Source organism: Sinocyclocheilus grahami, unplaced genomic scaffold (assembly GCF_001515645.1).
Source record: "Sinocyclocheilus grahami isolate Dianchi unplaced genomic scaffold, SAMN03320097.WGS_v1.1 scaffold63.1, whole genome shotgun sequence".
Classification (NCBI taxonomy): domain Eukaryota; kingdom Metazoa; phylum Chordata; class Actinopteri; order Cypriniformes; family Cyprinidae; genus Sinocyclocheilus; species Sinocyclocheilus grahami.
In genome coordinates this window covers 1,497,431-1,512,820 of record NW_015505242.1, presented here as the reverse complement: position 1 = coordinate 1,512,820, position 15,390 = coordinate 1,497,431, and the positions used below count along the sequence as shown (strand labels likewise).

General features: G+C 38.1%; 2 protein-coding genes across 4 annotated transcripts; both read left to right on the top strand.

Annotated features, from left to right (window-relative positions):
* The first annotated feature begins 3,529 nt into the window (after positions 1-3,529).
* mpp4b (MAGUK p55 scaffold protein 4b) lies at positions 3,530-14,741 on the top strand. Of its 3 annotated transcripts, none has more exons than XM_016271547.1 (22): positions 3,530-3,738; positions 4,929-5,054; positions 5,241-5,362; positions 5,438-5,515; positions 6,435-6,518; positions 6,813-6,944; positions 8,784-8,865; positions 9,012-9,097; positions 9,717-9,788; positions 10,400-10,596; positions 10,773-10,831; positions 10,940-10,957; positions 11,422-11,463; positions 11,556-11,576; positions 11,820-11,831; positions 11,969-12,010; positions 12,361-12,540; positions 12,656-12,736; positions 12,838-12,931; positions 13,040-13,148; positions 14,113-14,247; positions 14,366-14,741. In XM_016271547.1, exons 2-22 carry the CDS (start codon positions 4,997-4,999, stop codon positions 14,555-14,557), a joined length of 1,896 nt encoding a protein of 631 aa, XP_016127033.1. In that variant the 5' UTR covers positions 3,530-3,738; positions 4,929-4,996; the 3' UTR covers positions 14,558-14,741. The 3 variants fall into 3 exon arrangements, with proteins under 3 accessions (XP_016127033.1, XP_016127031.1, XP_016127034.1); XM_016271545.1 differs by having other exon boundaries at positions 11,817-11,831; XM_016271548.1 differs by lacking the exon at positions 6,813-6,944 and having other exon boundaries at positions 11,817-11,831.
* On the top strand, positions 7,064-8,581 carry LOC107584793 (uncharacterized). The gene is made up of 2 exons (XM_016271549.1): positions 7,064-7,421; positions 7,576-8,581. The coding sequence occupies exons 1-2, from the start codon at positions 7,241-7,243 to the stop codon at positions 8,367-8,369; spliced, it is 975 nt and encodes a 324-aa protein (XP_016127035.1). The 5' UTR covers positions 7,064-7,240; the 3' UTR covers positions 8,370-8,581.
* Positions 14,742-15,390: the final 649 nt, after the last annotated feature.

Sequence of the window (15,390 nt, the reverse complement as noted above, 5' to 3'; positions counted from 1 at the left end):
ATAGCATGTCACGATCACCTCTCCCTCCAAGCACACACTTGTCAATCCAGTGTCAGCAGTTGATCGATGACATACGAAGTTCATTAATGTACTGTAAGCCATCCGAAATAATGGTCATCTACCTCTGTCTTTGAAGTAAACTACTACATTAAATTTCCTGATCTTATTACATCATTCAGTACAAAAAGCAAACTGCCTTGGAGCCAAATCATGAATTTGTTCACATAAATTTTATTAATGAATGTCCCAAGAGAAAAAAAAACACACAATGTGGACTGACTTTTATTGTTGACTTCTGATCCATTTGGAGCTTTCGTAAGAAACTGGTGACCTGCTTCTTTATGTATAAATCTTTGTTTAGCTTCTTTGTTCATCCAAATTGAACTTAGTATTGAAACGGTTGACACTAAACTGAGATCACACAGACACGCACACATATATATTTTGGTCTTTCTCTATGCACTCGCACAGCAGTTTTGTTTTGATGCACTTCTTTCGGGGAAGTTAAGTATTTTTGTAGTCAGTTTTCTAAAACTGTTCAAGCCTTTATTTCAGAAAACATTTGGAATGGTTTGAAATTTCCTCTGCATATCTGAGTATGCGTCGGCAATGTATGAGCTTTGTTGTGGATGTCACTGGCACACTGGAACAAGAGGTTGAAGATCTTGCTCTCTGATGAGCCACAACACTTTGCATGCTGAACTGATTTGGTCATGAGATGTATTTTCTGCATTTTGCTGTGGTTAAATTAAGCTGTTATTGCAGGAAGGTCACTTGACACATACAAGCACTGTAGTATTCAATGCTAAAATCAGTGCTTCTTTTGTGAAGTATTCTGAAAAGTGCCTCTGACTTGTGTCATTACATCTCTGTACCCAGCAATAGCTTCGAGTTGAGCCTCATGTTTTAAAGCTCGACAGCCTAATACATTATTTTCTTTTATTGACATTGTTTTATTTATTTGATGGTTAGATCTGGCTACAGCACAGATAATCTGAGCGTTGTAGATAATCTGCAGGGTATTTCACGTACAGAGCACTAGAAGGAGTTTGAATAAATGGTCACAAAACTCATTTCCAAGGATCAGAGATGCTTGCGTGTGATTGTATGTTATTAAACGTAATCGTGAAAACTGTAATGATGAAGGACTGTTGATGTTTACAACCACTGACACTTGAGATGTTGCATGAATATCATGGTTCATGTTGTGCTTTGGGTACAAGAAGGTACGGGTTGTACTTCCACATCAGTTTTTCTATGCTGAGCCAAGGTGGGCATATTAACCTGTGTTTGAACGTATGTGTGTGCATGTATGAAGTTTATGTGTGATTTTTGAAGAATATTGTTTGTGCTGGTTGTACTGACTCCTAATTTAAATGGATGGCAATAAAATGATTGGGAAATGAAATTGTCATCTTGACTCTTTTACTTGGCCCTTATTACAGCGAACAAAGCTCTGTTTTCCAATACTAGTTGAACAAGTCAAAAAGTTTGCTGGGGTCATTGGGTTTTAGATCAGTGTAAGATGCATTAATATTGGTCTATTTCCACTGTCAAGGTGGCAAAAGGTATGCATCTGCATAATCCGAAAATAGCTTCTAGTTACAAACTAGCACAGATTTGGACAGATGTTTGACCATTGATGTCAACAACAAATGAAGAAGAAATTGTAAGTGTTTCTTCTTTCTTATAAAAGTTCATAAGCCTATTTAGTTTCTGTCCTATGGTTTGAAACTATTTGAAATTAAATGGTTTTATTATTTGCAGGCTTGTCAGAATGGACAAACCTGTGATACATCGTTTGAACGTCTGCTTTGGCATTAAAGGGCAAGTATCAACATCTGTTTGTACTTTTTATGTTAAACTGATTTTTGGATAGTAGAGAGAGCGATGAGATTAAGTAACAAATCATGAAAATTGGAAAACATTTTTTTCCAAATCAGCTAATGCCTGTATACATCATTTTTTAAGCATAATTTTTCAATATATTTAAAAGACCTCTTTTACACAAAGAGTTTATGGGGCATCAGAATAGAAGTGCTCTGGATTGTGTTGTGTTAAACAGACATTCGTTTTATAGGAACTTCTATAAAGTGTTTCAAACTGCTATGTAGTAATAAAAGGTAGAGTCAAAAAAAGAAATATTGGAGACCATATCAATGAGTAGGTGCCACTTAAAGGGATAGTTCATCCAAAAAACCATTGTAAGGATAAAAGAAACTAGAATACTTTGATCTCCAGAACCGCTGATTATTGTTTGAGCATTACATGGGTAATTGTAGGGGGCTAAACAAACCTACTATTTAAAGTAAATAGTATTAGCCATAAACCTCTGAATAAGGATCAAACTGGCGAGTTTTGTGATCGTGGAGCCCACGCATAGCGGCCGGCGTGAGGCATCCTAAAACGACATAGATTCCTAGTGAACGAGAAAAAATACAAAGTAAAGAGTTAATTAGAATAATCGAATGTAAGAATAATCAGAGACCGACAAACAACCAATGTGCCTTTCAACCTAAATTAGAATTCAGATACTAAAATGGAGTCAGATTGAGTTAAACCTAAATTGAATAACTCTGCGCGCTGAAAAGACCGAACACGCAAGAGACCTTCATCCGCCACTGGATACCTTCCTTGGACCAGGTGCGCGGACCTTACACCATGTTGTTCCAAACCTGTATAAGTTCCTCACATCTGCAGAACACAAGTAGATTGACAAACAACATTGGACCCGAATGACTTTCATTATAAGGTCAAGACGAAGAACAAGAAAGTCATAATTTTTTTTGAAAGAACACAGGAGAGTAAGACAGAATTATTTACATTTTAGGAATACATTATCACTGTTCAAATCAGCAAAGACAGACATTTAAAATAAAATAAAAATCAAAAATTTCTGAAATAAGCATTTAGGCAATTTAAATTTTTGAGATAAACTCCCTGTGACAGTTAGCCCCGATCTGCCATACACAGCTTTATTTTAAAAAGGTATAATGTGAAAAAACAATGCAGTGTGATAAAAAAAAGTGTGCCATTGGCTCCACTGTTTTAATCAAGGAGATTACATCCCACGTACATGTGCGTATGTGAGGCAGAATGTGTTCAGTGTGGGACCATTAGATGTTAAATTTGTGTGAGTGGGTCAGAGAGAGAGAGAGAGAGGTGTTCTGTATCTTGTAGAGTGAGGAATGATTCAATCTTAAAATTTAAAACTTCCACATCATTGCATTCTGTTTTTATTCACAATTTGTACAGTGTCCCAACTTTTTTGGAATCGGGTTTGTAAGTGTGCAGTGAGAATCACTGATTGTATGTGTTGTGTGAGTCTGTGTTATGATGAATCAATAACTGACAGACTAAAGGAGTTTTGTGATAGAATGACATTTGAAAGAATATGAAAGGACACACATTCACTCACAGACACATCCTGATTCGCTCTCCAATCCCTCCCTTCCTAATTTCCTCCCTCAAGTTCCTACACACTCTCTCTCCCCCATTGACTCATTTGCTTGTGAGGGATTAAGCAGGATAGAGAGGGATTACACTTCTTTTTCCCAAGAGGACTTTTCCGTGCTCTGCTATGGAATACTATTCATGTTATTCCTCTGTTTATACCATTATATCTGAGTGAATTAAAACTGACCGTCATCATGCAAACCCTCTTCAGAATCTCTTCAGTGTGTTAAATTCTAAACTGGGATCCAAACAGAAAGACAAACAACGTGAGGGAAGAGGGAGGTGAGTGAACAGGATTTGCTACTTAAGTCTCTCTGCCTGGATGTGGGTTTGTGGTTCTTGCTTCCCAGGTTTATCTACGAGGAAGCTCCCTGTGGAACAAATGTAGTATGCTGTTTATTTACTGTAATTATTAAACCCTTCCTTGTGTGTATTCCTGGGATGCTCAACTTGGATTCAGAGTTGTTACGTGCAAATTCTAGACATATTCTGCAGTCAGAAATCAGATTTGGCTATGCAAATAGCCTCAAATGCAGAAACACTGAGGTAAAACCACTTTTAAAATCACAGTAACTCTCAGAAAGAATATTTGAAGATATGATGTCCAGAGTTTTATATCGCACCCATTAAGTCATAAAGTCTGAAAGTAGGTGCACCTGTTTTGTTCAAAAGATCTGCAAATTAATATCCAGTGTCTTCACCTGCAGTGATCATAACAAATCATGGTGAGAAATTAAAATCACGCTCTTCCTTCTGATATTGTAATTGGTTATGTAGAGTTTTTTATCCAAAGCCACTTAGGGTGCACTTATTACCAGGACAGGCCCCTTGGAGTAACCTGTACTTACGTGTTTTGCTCAAGGTCAAACTGTGACAAGGGCATTCGTGGACCACCTCCATTCTGGGATTTCTGGATTTAACCTAAGACCTAAGCATTATCAGCCCTTACACTTTAACCAATCAATTGTCTATAATTTGCAAATCTGTCATACCCTGGATGCTTTTATTAAAAGTAACAATAAGGACAGTCCCTATAGACCAATGATCCTTATAGGGACCTACAAACGTTTGGTTACTAGCCATGATCTTTATGCCACACCACCCTAAATTACCACTATTGTTTGTCTGTAAAGGTTTTAAGTGCATATCCAAATCACAATGTCTCAGATATTAAACACTTATATAAGGTAAGGCTGGAAACTTGAATTGTATTTACAACCATAAAAGTTCTGTAATGCGTTTCCCAAAAGCATTGTAAGGCTGAGTAGATTGCAGAGACCATCAGTGTCAATGGTACTTAACCTTATGGTGCTTTTGTGAAATGCAGCCCAAGCTAGAATGTCTTATTCACACCAGTGAAGAGGAAGTAACAGCATAAACACAACATTTCTACTGAATTTACAGTTTACTTGTATGTAACAGTCAGCAACTGACCAGCAGCTTTACTTGAGTTCATGTGCTTTTTCTTGCAGCTGTATATGAGGAGGGTCAGTGCATCATTTATTTATTCCCTGAACCCCCAAACACTCCAGGATTGACAATGAGACCAGATGTGGAGACTGATCCTGGGTCAGCTCCACTGGAGATGGGAGACAAAGGTATGATGCTGCAAGTAGCTACTTAAATGTAAAAGCTGCCAGCTTAATTTTAGTTTTGCCCTGCTAATTAACAACATGCTAATATTAGTACTGTTGTAGCTGCTGAAAAAGTAGTGAGCATCACAGAAAACTGACATGTACTCAACCAGCTTTCAGTTCTGAAGGTGCTTGCATTGCATGTTCCAGGCCTGACACAGATCTTGGCACATGTGATTGCTGAAGTGAGGGGCTCTGTCAATAAAGATATAAATGGAGCTGAACTATTGTACAGTCTCCTCAACGCCCCCTGGTTGCAGTCCCTACTAAAGGTAGAGTCCATCCTACATACACTTATTAACAGTGAGTTAAAGGTCAGGGTTCATCACCTCCTTCTTTCTCTGCAGGTGTATGAATGTCTACAGAGGCACCTAAAGGGTCCAGCTAGGCCATATCTTTCCTATTCGTCTGGACTCTCTCTACAGGTCAGCTCCACTCTAACTGTCCTTAAAGGGTTAGTTCACCAAGGGTTAGTTCACCATAGACAACAACGCAATTGAATAAAGTCGTTTTTTTTTTTTTTTTTTTGCGCACAAAAGTATTCTCGTAGCTTCATAAAATTTAGGTTGAACCACTGATGCCACATGGACTATTTTAACGATGTCCTTACTACCTTTCTGGGCCTTGAATGTAGTAGTTGTGTTGCTGTCTATGCAGTGTCAGAAAGCTCTCGGATTTCATCAAAAATATTAATTTGTGTTCCCATAATGAAAGAAGGTCTTACGGGTTTGGAACAACATGAGGGTGAGTAATTAATGACAGAATTATGTTTTTGGGTGGACTAATCCTTTAATTTTTACCACAGTTTGTGCCACTCATGCCTTGTAGTTTCATTTCATGCTTCCTTGATGGAGTTCAAAATATCCAAAATATGATCTCTAAAGCTTCATCATTTAGTGTGCCTGAGGACTTCATTGCAGATTGTACTTGGTCTTTAGACTTCTTGACACCACATGAACATAATGTTATTACCCGACTGACATGATGTTATTGCTCTGTTGGGTTTATGTTTTGGCCTGAATCTGGGGCTCATGAGGTTTACTGTTGCCCTTGGTCTGGGCCGTAGGGGGTCTGGTATTGGTTTGGATCTAGGTCTTAGAGCAGGGGTGGGCAACTTTGGCCTTCGAGATCCACTGTTCTAATAATCTAACCAAAGTCTTCAGGATTATTTGAAAATTTGAGGCAGGTGTTATTGAGCTAAACTGCAGGACAATAAATCTCGAGGGGCAGAGTTGCCCACCCCTATCTTAGAGGGTCTGTTAGAGGTCTTGGACTTGACTCCAATTTTTGTACCAATACATTTTCAATTCCTAATAAATCCTGACTCATGTTTTGGCACTCTAGATTCTGTCTGACCTGCTGGCAGTCCCAAAACCCTCAAATGAAGCTCGAGAACTATATGCCCTCCTTAGTCATCCCCACCTACAGGTGAGCAAACTTTCTAAGGATATAGATACATGTTTTTTAAACAGCATGGTGTTTGGAGGGGCATAGTTTCTTGGCCATCACCCTCTTCATGATAGAACCTTTCTAAAGTCTCAGGCCAGACATTTTTGGAGTGTTTCGGGGCAGACTTTATGGACCAGTAGATGATTGTAGACATTGTTGCCTTGCATTTTTGTTAATTAGAAGATTTTCAAGTTGACCACTTCCAGTATTCGATTAGTTGTGTGGAATGTGTTGTCAACCATAGAAATAACAGAAACCACATGTGTTTTTCAGGCTCTCCTTTCTGCTCATGACACAGTAAGTTTGAGAGACTATGAGCCAGATCTGCCACCATTGCCTAAAGACCTGCCTGAAGATGAGGAAGTCATGAGGATTGTTTGCTTGGTCAAAAACAATCAGCCTCTGGTGAGCATGACCAGAAAAAGGAGTGGCAGGCAAATCTAAGGCTTGCTTTTACTATCCTTTGATTTATTTTGACTCTTTCAATGTACATTACTGGAGCCTGTCTTTCAGATCAGCATAGCAACAAGGTTCAGTTCAGTTTTTTTTAAATCTAGTAAAAGTGTTTCTGGTAATTATGAGCTGTGTGTTGTCATGGATAGACGGGAGCTGGTAGAGAGTTTCAAAGCCACTGGGACACTTTAAGGCAAGCAGCCCACTGTGGACTCTTCTCAGCTGGGGGACGGCTGGTTGGAGATGCCATGTTGGAAGGTTCCAGGGTGGGTGGTTCAACATCCAGCAAGAATCCTGCATCCCCAAGCGTTTATGCTTCCACCCCTACACACCACTGCAACACTTTGGGAAGTTGCCGCCAGAACAGTATATTATGGAAACAGAGCCTCAGTTCCTCCACCCCTTGTGTCTGTAGCTCTGTTTTGATTGGTAAGGACCAAAACCCTAGATTTGGAGGTTCCCATTATTGCATTCATCAAGATTTGTGACTTGTATCCCTTTGCTGAAAGCATCATGTAATTACTGTTCTTTGTCTTCTTGTCTTCAACCATTTCACCATTCATTTCTCATTCTTTCACTGAAGACAGTTTGATTGAAAATTTAGACAGCGGAGATGAGAGTGATGGCAGTTCTATGCTACATAAATCTTCCCAACCATCCCCATGGATTTCCTCAACATCTTGCTGCTTTCATGCTTCAAATCCTCCTCCAAAACATCCTCCCACTCATTCCCGAACCACTCCCCCAAGCCCAATGCACTGTCATCGGATAAGGGAGACCATCACATGCTCTCATACAAGGCCGGCAAAGGAGGAAGGTCTGAATGAATTGCGGAATACATTGCAGCTGGCTACCAGTTCTGAAAACGTCCACCTGCTTGGTGAGAGGATGGCTGCTGCTACCGAACGCATATCTGAGAGTGTGCAGGAGAATTCTCAGGCTTTGGCGATGTTAACGCATGTAGTGGAGAAGCTTCAAGATTTAGTCTCCACAAGCAACGCAATTTCGGAATCACCACATGGCCCTGAGTCTGCAAGTAGAGTGGTTAACCGGATGGGCATCAGATCGCTCAGTGTTCCCACCAGTCCAGCTATTGCCTCATCCTCTTGCATTTCTCATTGTCCTTCCAGCTCCTCTTCCTCCTCTTCTTCTTCATCTGCCATCACTTTTCTGGAGCAGCCAGTGCTATCAAAGGGGAAATCCTTTAATCCCAAAACAAAGCCATCACGATCTCCTCAACGGACACAGCTCGATGTCCAGCACCGGATGACCAATGGCTCCTTGTCGTCCAGCCCTGCCCAAAACCACAAAGTGAACAGCAGCGCATTTAGATGTTTCTTTAGCCAGAAGAAAAAGAAAAACAAGAAAAAGGAATAAGGCCACTTCCACGTTTCCACGGTTATGAACATCCTTTCATATTTTTGCTGTCTCAAGCATGCAGGTCTTTAATCTTTAATATGTGTGTATTCATCTAATATGTCACCACCGGTCCTTGATGTTTACCATTGTCACATTAGTGCTTGTCCAACCTTTTTGGAAGTGATGTTTTGTTTTGTTTGGTATTTTATTGGTCATTCTCATTGGTTCAACATCCCCATAACTGTCCGTTTTCATATCTCTTCTTCGTCGTCTTTCTCTTCATGTAACATTGCAGTTCAGTTTGTCATTAAATATTGTTCCTGGCATGCCACTTCCATCAGATGTTTGATGAATGCATGTTTTGTGCTTGATTCATATCAAATGAAGCCTTGAAGATTTTTAGATTGATATCTGCTTTCTTCTAACATATAGGGAGCAACAATCAGGAGAGATGATGCGACAGGGGAAATATACATTGCTCGGGTAATACATGGAGGACTGGCTGACCGCAGTGGTGAGGGTTGCCTGGCTGTACTGTTTTTCTGAATCCCCCCTTTCTATTTGTGTCTCTGATATACCATGCTCACGTATTTTATACTCTCTATGTCAGTATTACTTCTCATGGAGTCTTGTTTCTTGTCTACGTGCTTCTTGTTGAAGGTCTCTTGCATGCTGGAGATAGGCTGGTGGAGGTAAACGGTCAACCCGTGTTTGGACTGGAACCAGAACAGATTATACAAATTCTGGTTAGTACACATTTACTCTCCTATTATATGTTGGTCCACAAAATGGGATTCTGTTACACTTGTGTCCCACATTCCTATCCGGGTCACGGCACCAATGTCAGATAAAGTCAAGTCACCTTTATTTCCTTAGAACTTGATACAGATTGTATTAAAGTAGTTTCACAGAAATAAACAGGAAAATAGCAGAATCAGTTATGGAAACTCAACTATGGAGACAATGGTGTCATTATTTAGCCCAAGTCAGTTTAGTGTTGGTTCAGTTGATCAATAACAGTGTGAAGTTCATCGATTTGAAATGAGTTCAGTTCAGCTATAAGCAGTTCTATAAAAGGTAGAAATGTCATTATTCAGTTTGAGTCAGTTCAGTGTAGATTCAAATCAGTTCAATACCAACGTCAATGTTGCAGTATGCAATTCAGCTGTAAAGCAACTCTATAGAAAACGATAGTGCCATCATTTATTCTACAGCAAAGTAGAATAAATAATTTTTTTTATCACAAACCAAGGCTCTACTGTACCAAACAACAACTATTCTGACTAGTCTTCTATTTCAACAAGAAAATAATGATAATTCAACAATATTCAGTTTTAAGTTTTGTGTCTTCATTTCCTACCACAGGCCCACTCCCATGGAACCCTAATGTTTAAGGTGGTTCCCATCACTGACAGGCCAGTCAACAACCAAACCATGGTGAGTTACCAAACATCAACCCTAGATCTATACAAGTCTATAATCAGTACTAGTCTAGATCTATCACAGGATCATAACTTATGATCAGCAGGAATAGCATGGAATACCCAAATGAGCTGTATATTACTATTTTATTCAACCACATGTATCACAGCAACCAGTGAAACAGTGACACACACTACTTCATTTTCCCAAAACAAAGCACACTGTGCAGCATACTGTATCCCAAAATGCATTGCACTTGCCATGACCTTCAATTTGTAGTATGACTAATGTTCCAGAAGTAAAATCAGCTTAACGTCTTTATCTTCAATAATTATTTGGTCAGACTAACAAGAATGAAAACATTTTATACAAACTTGGAATAAAATAATGGACAAAATACCTGTCAAAGAACATTATTAGATTTCACTTACAGAATTATTATGCATGTAATGAGGTCATGTGACAACATATTGGCATACAACTCCTTGACATATTTATTAATGTTGCTGACTGTTTCATTTTTTTTATTTTTTATAATAGGTAAAGGAAGGTTTATTGCATAGATCTGTGTGTCTATCAGCTTGGAATGTGCATGATGTTTTTAATGACTTTGCTCTCTTCACAAGCTGTATGTGCGTGCCATGGTGGACTACAATCCCCACGTGGACCCTTCCATTCCCTGCGCAGATGCCGGCATGGCATTCAGGAAGGGAGATATCCTGGAGATTGTGGATCAGTCAGACACTCTCTGGTGGCAGGCTGTAAAACTACCCAGTATCTCGGCCTGCGCTGGCCTCATTCCTTCCACCAGCTTGCTGAAAAGGTCAGTTCTAAGTAGTCAAGGGTTAAAGGTCAGTGACAGATAATTACACATCTGCATAGGCTGTGTGATGATGTGATGAGATTTGGCAGCTGACTTGAATGGGATTTGAGATTAGGTTGATAATTACTGCCGGCCCCGATTTTAAAACCCAAATGTGACTGTGTGTGCTTTTGCAGGAAGCAGAAAGAGTTATGGTGGTCTCAGCCTTATCATCCTTACACTTGTGTCAAAACCTGTGAGTACACAGTATATGCTGTTATTGTTTTATATGTGCATTTACTCAATATGTGTTGAATTCAACTGTTATGCATTGGCTATCTTTTGCTTCCATGCCAACCTGCAGTGAGCACAGTGGATGAAGGTGAGCATTCAGTCGAGAGTCTAGAAATACACAAGCCTGCAGGTTATTATAATTATTATAATTTCCAATTTCAGTAAGATTTGTTCATTGTTTTGAAAAAAGACTATTATGCTCACCAAGGCTGCATTTATTTGATCAAACTACAGTAAAAACAGTACTATTGTGAAATATCATTACATTTTAAAACAATTGCTTCCTTTTTATTATATTCTATTTGTGATTTGTTCCTGTGATGGTAAAGCTGTATTTTCAGCAGCTATTACTGCGGTCTTCAGTATCACATGATCCTTTTAATCATTCTAATATGCTGATTTGCTGCTTAAGAAACATTTGTTATTATCAATGCTGAAAAAAGTAGTGCTGCTTAATATTTTTGTGTGAACACTGCTTGTGTGTGCTTGTGTGAAACACACCTCAGGCTCGTCTCTGATCTCTTTCTTTTTTCCTCTTTTTTATTCTTACAGAAGATGACTTGATTGCCATAGATGAAAAATGTGTAGAAGCAGGTACGTTTTCTTGTCTGATTTAAATGAGTATTAAAACCTATCTATGTAATGCTTGTTTTGCTTACACATGTGTTTTGTTTCCTCATGCACAGATGAGGAGGCGTTTGAATCTGGTAGGTAAGTCCAGAACGTATCAGGAGAAAACTGTAGTGAATTCAGATTTAGGGTCAATGTTTTTACATCTTTAACTATTCTCACAACTACAGCAACAACTAGATTTGTGAAAAAAAAAATGATATCATGGTATTAAAGATGAAGTGTGCCACAACATTTTACAGAGTGCAGCTTTAAACACTTTAAAATGATTGTCTCTTAAAATGTATGTCCCCGTGTCCTTCATGATGATTCGTCAGAAGAGCTAAAGGATGGTGAGTGTAGAAATCATAAAACTTTATATTAATTGCAGCTGCTTGTGCTGATATGATATTTTACTTTATTCAAGTCATTGATAATTATTCTGCATTTGTTATTAGATGCATTAACTGTGTCTTGTGTCGTTTTTCAGAGGAGAGTGAATTCAGCACCAACATTGAGGGGATTTATCTGAGTAAGTGACTCACAGATATTACAAGATTTACTGGTTTATATTTATTATAGCTTATATGAACACTAGATGAAGAGGACTAGATGAAGGCAACTGAAGAATACTAGATGAAGGCAACTTAGGTTTATCTACGACTTGGTTGTAGATACCAACATTTTGCACATGCTAGTGATTTAAAGGAGTATATTGACTAGTCAGGTGGAAGATATTACATGCATTGATTATATTAGATTAATAACGATATACAACACATACCACTCATTAACTGTCTGTTCCTGATTCTGTAGCATCATATGACTGTGTGCATTTTTGATTGTGTTTTTATTCTTTGTACATATTATTGTGAATGTCAGCTGGTTTTCGACGAAGTCTGCGTCTCTGTCGCCAACGTAGAGGTCAGGCTTTTGGAACATCCCAGTTCTGCACCCTACGCTGCCCCACGAGCTGTTACAGTTCACTGGCCAACACGTATGAGGAGGTGGTGCAGTACCAGCACCATCCAGAGCACCCACACCGCCTCATAGCACTGCTGGGTGAGTGTGTCTGAGTGGGCTACAATCAGCCAGCAAAATACAGCTATACCACCTTGTACAACCAACTCTGCCTGCACATTATCATGTGTGTCCTGAACTGGTACTCTGCCGTCAGGTCCATCCGGTGTCGGGGTAAATGAATTACGCAGGAGGCTAATTGAGATCAATCCAAAGGTCTACCAAGGAGCCGTTCCCCGTGAGTTTCATATTATAGATATGACTTTGTGTGATATAACTGTACATATGAAAAAGTGGACACGTGTGCTGATTTTGAAGTTGACTTTCATTTCCACTCAGATACCACACGGCCACCCAAATGCCATGAGGGATCTGGCAGAGAATATCACTTTATCAGCCGAGAGCAGTTTGACACCATGGTCTGCAATCACAGGTGGTCTAAATATACTCAACTGTGCATAAACAGATATTTCCTAATTTACTATGTTTGGGGGGGGGGGGGCAAGATAGGTCAGTGACTTTTTCTCTCTTTCTTCCTCAGGTTTATTGAGTTTGGGGAGTTGAGAGGTCATCTCTATGGCACTAGTGTAGATGCGGTTAAGGATGTCTTGGCGAGTGGAAAGATCTGTGTGATTGACATTGAGCCATATGTGAGTTTCTCTTGGGAATATATTCATCTGTTGTTTTTAGTGGTGTTTGCTAAGTTTTATTATAAATATTTCAGGTTAGGAAAGTGGACAACACCTTAACTTACGTATTAAACGTAGGCGAGTAACTCGTGTTCAGATCTGTTGAGGAGAACAGTGTTATTTTAGTATTATTAATATACTATTAGGGTTATTATTGTTGACTAAAGCTAAAACTATTCAAAACATTTTCGTTACTTGATATAAAGCTAAAATAAAATAAAAAATTTAGATGAAATATGTCAACTAAACAGAAATTAGAAATCCTGCCATGGCAACTGAAGCACTATTATACTATTAATATTTAGGCTTGACTTATTTGTTAATATTTAGGTTTTATTATTTACATTTTTACTATTTAGGTTTATTTTTTTCAGTTTTAGTTTTAGTTTTTAATTATTTCCAGTAATTAATAAAAACGATAACTAAAACTGGGGGGAAAAAAAAAAAAACGAAATAGTAAAAATATAAACAATGAAACCTAAATATTAACAAATGAATTAAGCCTAAATATTAATAGTATAGTAAACTATACTATAATAGTTTTTATTAATATTTTAAATTAGCTTTTATTTTTATATTCTCAGTTTTTGTTTTAATTTTAGATAAATTTTTATTTTTATTTTTGTGTTCTTTTGCCATTTTTATAATTTTCTTATTATTACATATCTAATTATTTCTATTTTGGTTTCATTTATTTTCATCTCGGTTTAAATTTTTATTTACAGTTAGTAATTTTAGTGTTTCAACCTAAACCTATATTTACGTTTTTCATCTATAATATTTTTTCATCTATAAAGTTTCTAATAACCCTGGAAGAGAAGTATACTATTATTATGCTACTATAAAGCAAAACTGGTTGTCTAATCTGGATTATGCCTGACTTGTTCCGATGCTTGACTTTGCTTTCTATGTTCTTGACCTCCAGGCATTAGAGTCAGTGAGGACTGCAGAGCTGAGGGCTTATGTCATCTTTATAAAGCCTCCTTCTGTTGAGCAGATGAAATGCACACGGATGAACTCGCATATCATCACAAACTGCTACACCAGCCGACCTTTTAAGGTGAGCTAGCATCTTTACCTATGTCCACTCAATTTATTTGTCACCTTTCAAGGTATGATTTGTGTCTTAAAGGTACGTTATTTCCATTCATCTCTATATTTTCTGTCTTTTGAGTCAGGATGAAGATTTTCAGGAGATAGAGGATGCAGGACGCAATATGGAACAGCATTACTGTCAGTTCTTTGATCATGTGATAGTAAACGATGGCCTGCAGGCCGCATGTGTGCAGCTGCTGACCGCTGTGAGGAGAGCTCAGGCTGAACCGCAGTGGGTACCGACCGCATGGATCAGACCAACTGGCCAGTCTTAATATGAGCTCAAGGATGCTATAGGAGAGCGGATGAGCACGAATATGCAAATAAACATTCTTTTTCATCTTTTTTTGGTGAGAACAATGTGTGTTTTGTCTTTAAAAATGTTAGAGTCTGAATACAAATTATGTTAAAACATTTTCAGGTGTCAATCTTTTGTTTGGACATTTTGTTCGCCCTTGTAAAAAAAAACTAATAAATCCTAAACATTTATTAAGCTCTCCAAAAGAGATTTGGTATTTGTTAATCCACTTTAAACTGTATTTGATTTTGAGGATTTTCAGGTCTGGAGTGATGAGAGGTTAATGAGAAGAACAGAACTAACTTCACTTGTGTTGACATGCGTTTATGGGACAGTGAAAAATGAAACCCATCACACCCGATGTTACGCACATGTCACACCACTTACATTGATTAGTGACTATTTTTATGTAAATTATAAAACATTTTAATAAGTGAACGGTTTAGTCATTTCAGTTTTTTTTTTTACTTGCATATTTGACATTTTCATGCTTTTTTTGTAACCTCTGGGACCCAGTCAGAGACTTTTGTCTTCTGCAGTGGACATTATATTTTAGTGAATTTCTCTGAGACCATACATGCCACAGTTTTAAGTCTGGATGTCCTGTACAGAGCACATTCAGCGGTTTTTAGGAATTTCAAATGTTTGAAGGTTTGATCATAAACACACCTTCTCTTTGTTCTTTCAAAATGACTGATATTGACAGAATTATCAAATTTAGCATTCTTAGGGAAATATGATAATATTTGTAATTATTATTTTCAAATTGTTTGTCGTAAATAAACATCTCGGAAAAATGTTATGGGGTTT

Bases quoted from the DNA above. Each gene is read 5' to 3' on its own strand.
- mpp4b (XM_016271545.1), top strand. From the start codon at position 4,997: ATGAGACCAGATGTGGAGACTGATCCTGGGTCAGCTCCACTGGAGATG. The intron at 6,519-6,812 runs GTGAGCAAACTT...TGTGTTTTTCAG, and splicing joins TTAGTCATCCCCACCTACAG to GCTCTCCTTTCTGCTCATGA. The intron at 9,789-10,399 runs GTGAGTTACCAA...TCTCTTCACAAG, and splicing joins CAGTCAACAACCAAACCATG to CTGTATGTGCGTGCCATGGT.
- LOC107584793 (XM_016271549.1), top strand. From the start codon at position 7,241: ATGTTGGAAGGTTCCAGGGTGGGTGGTTCAACATCCAGCAAGAATCCT. The intron at 7,422-7,575 runs GTAAGGACCAAA...CTTTCACTGAAG, and splicing joins CTGTAGCTCTGTTTTGATTG to ACAGTTTGATTGAAAATTTA.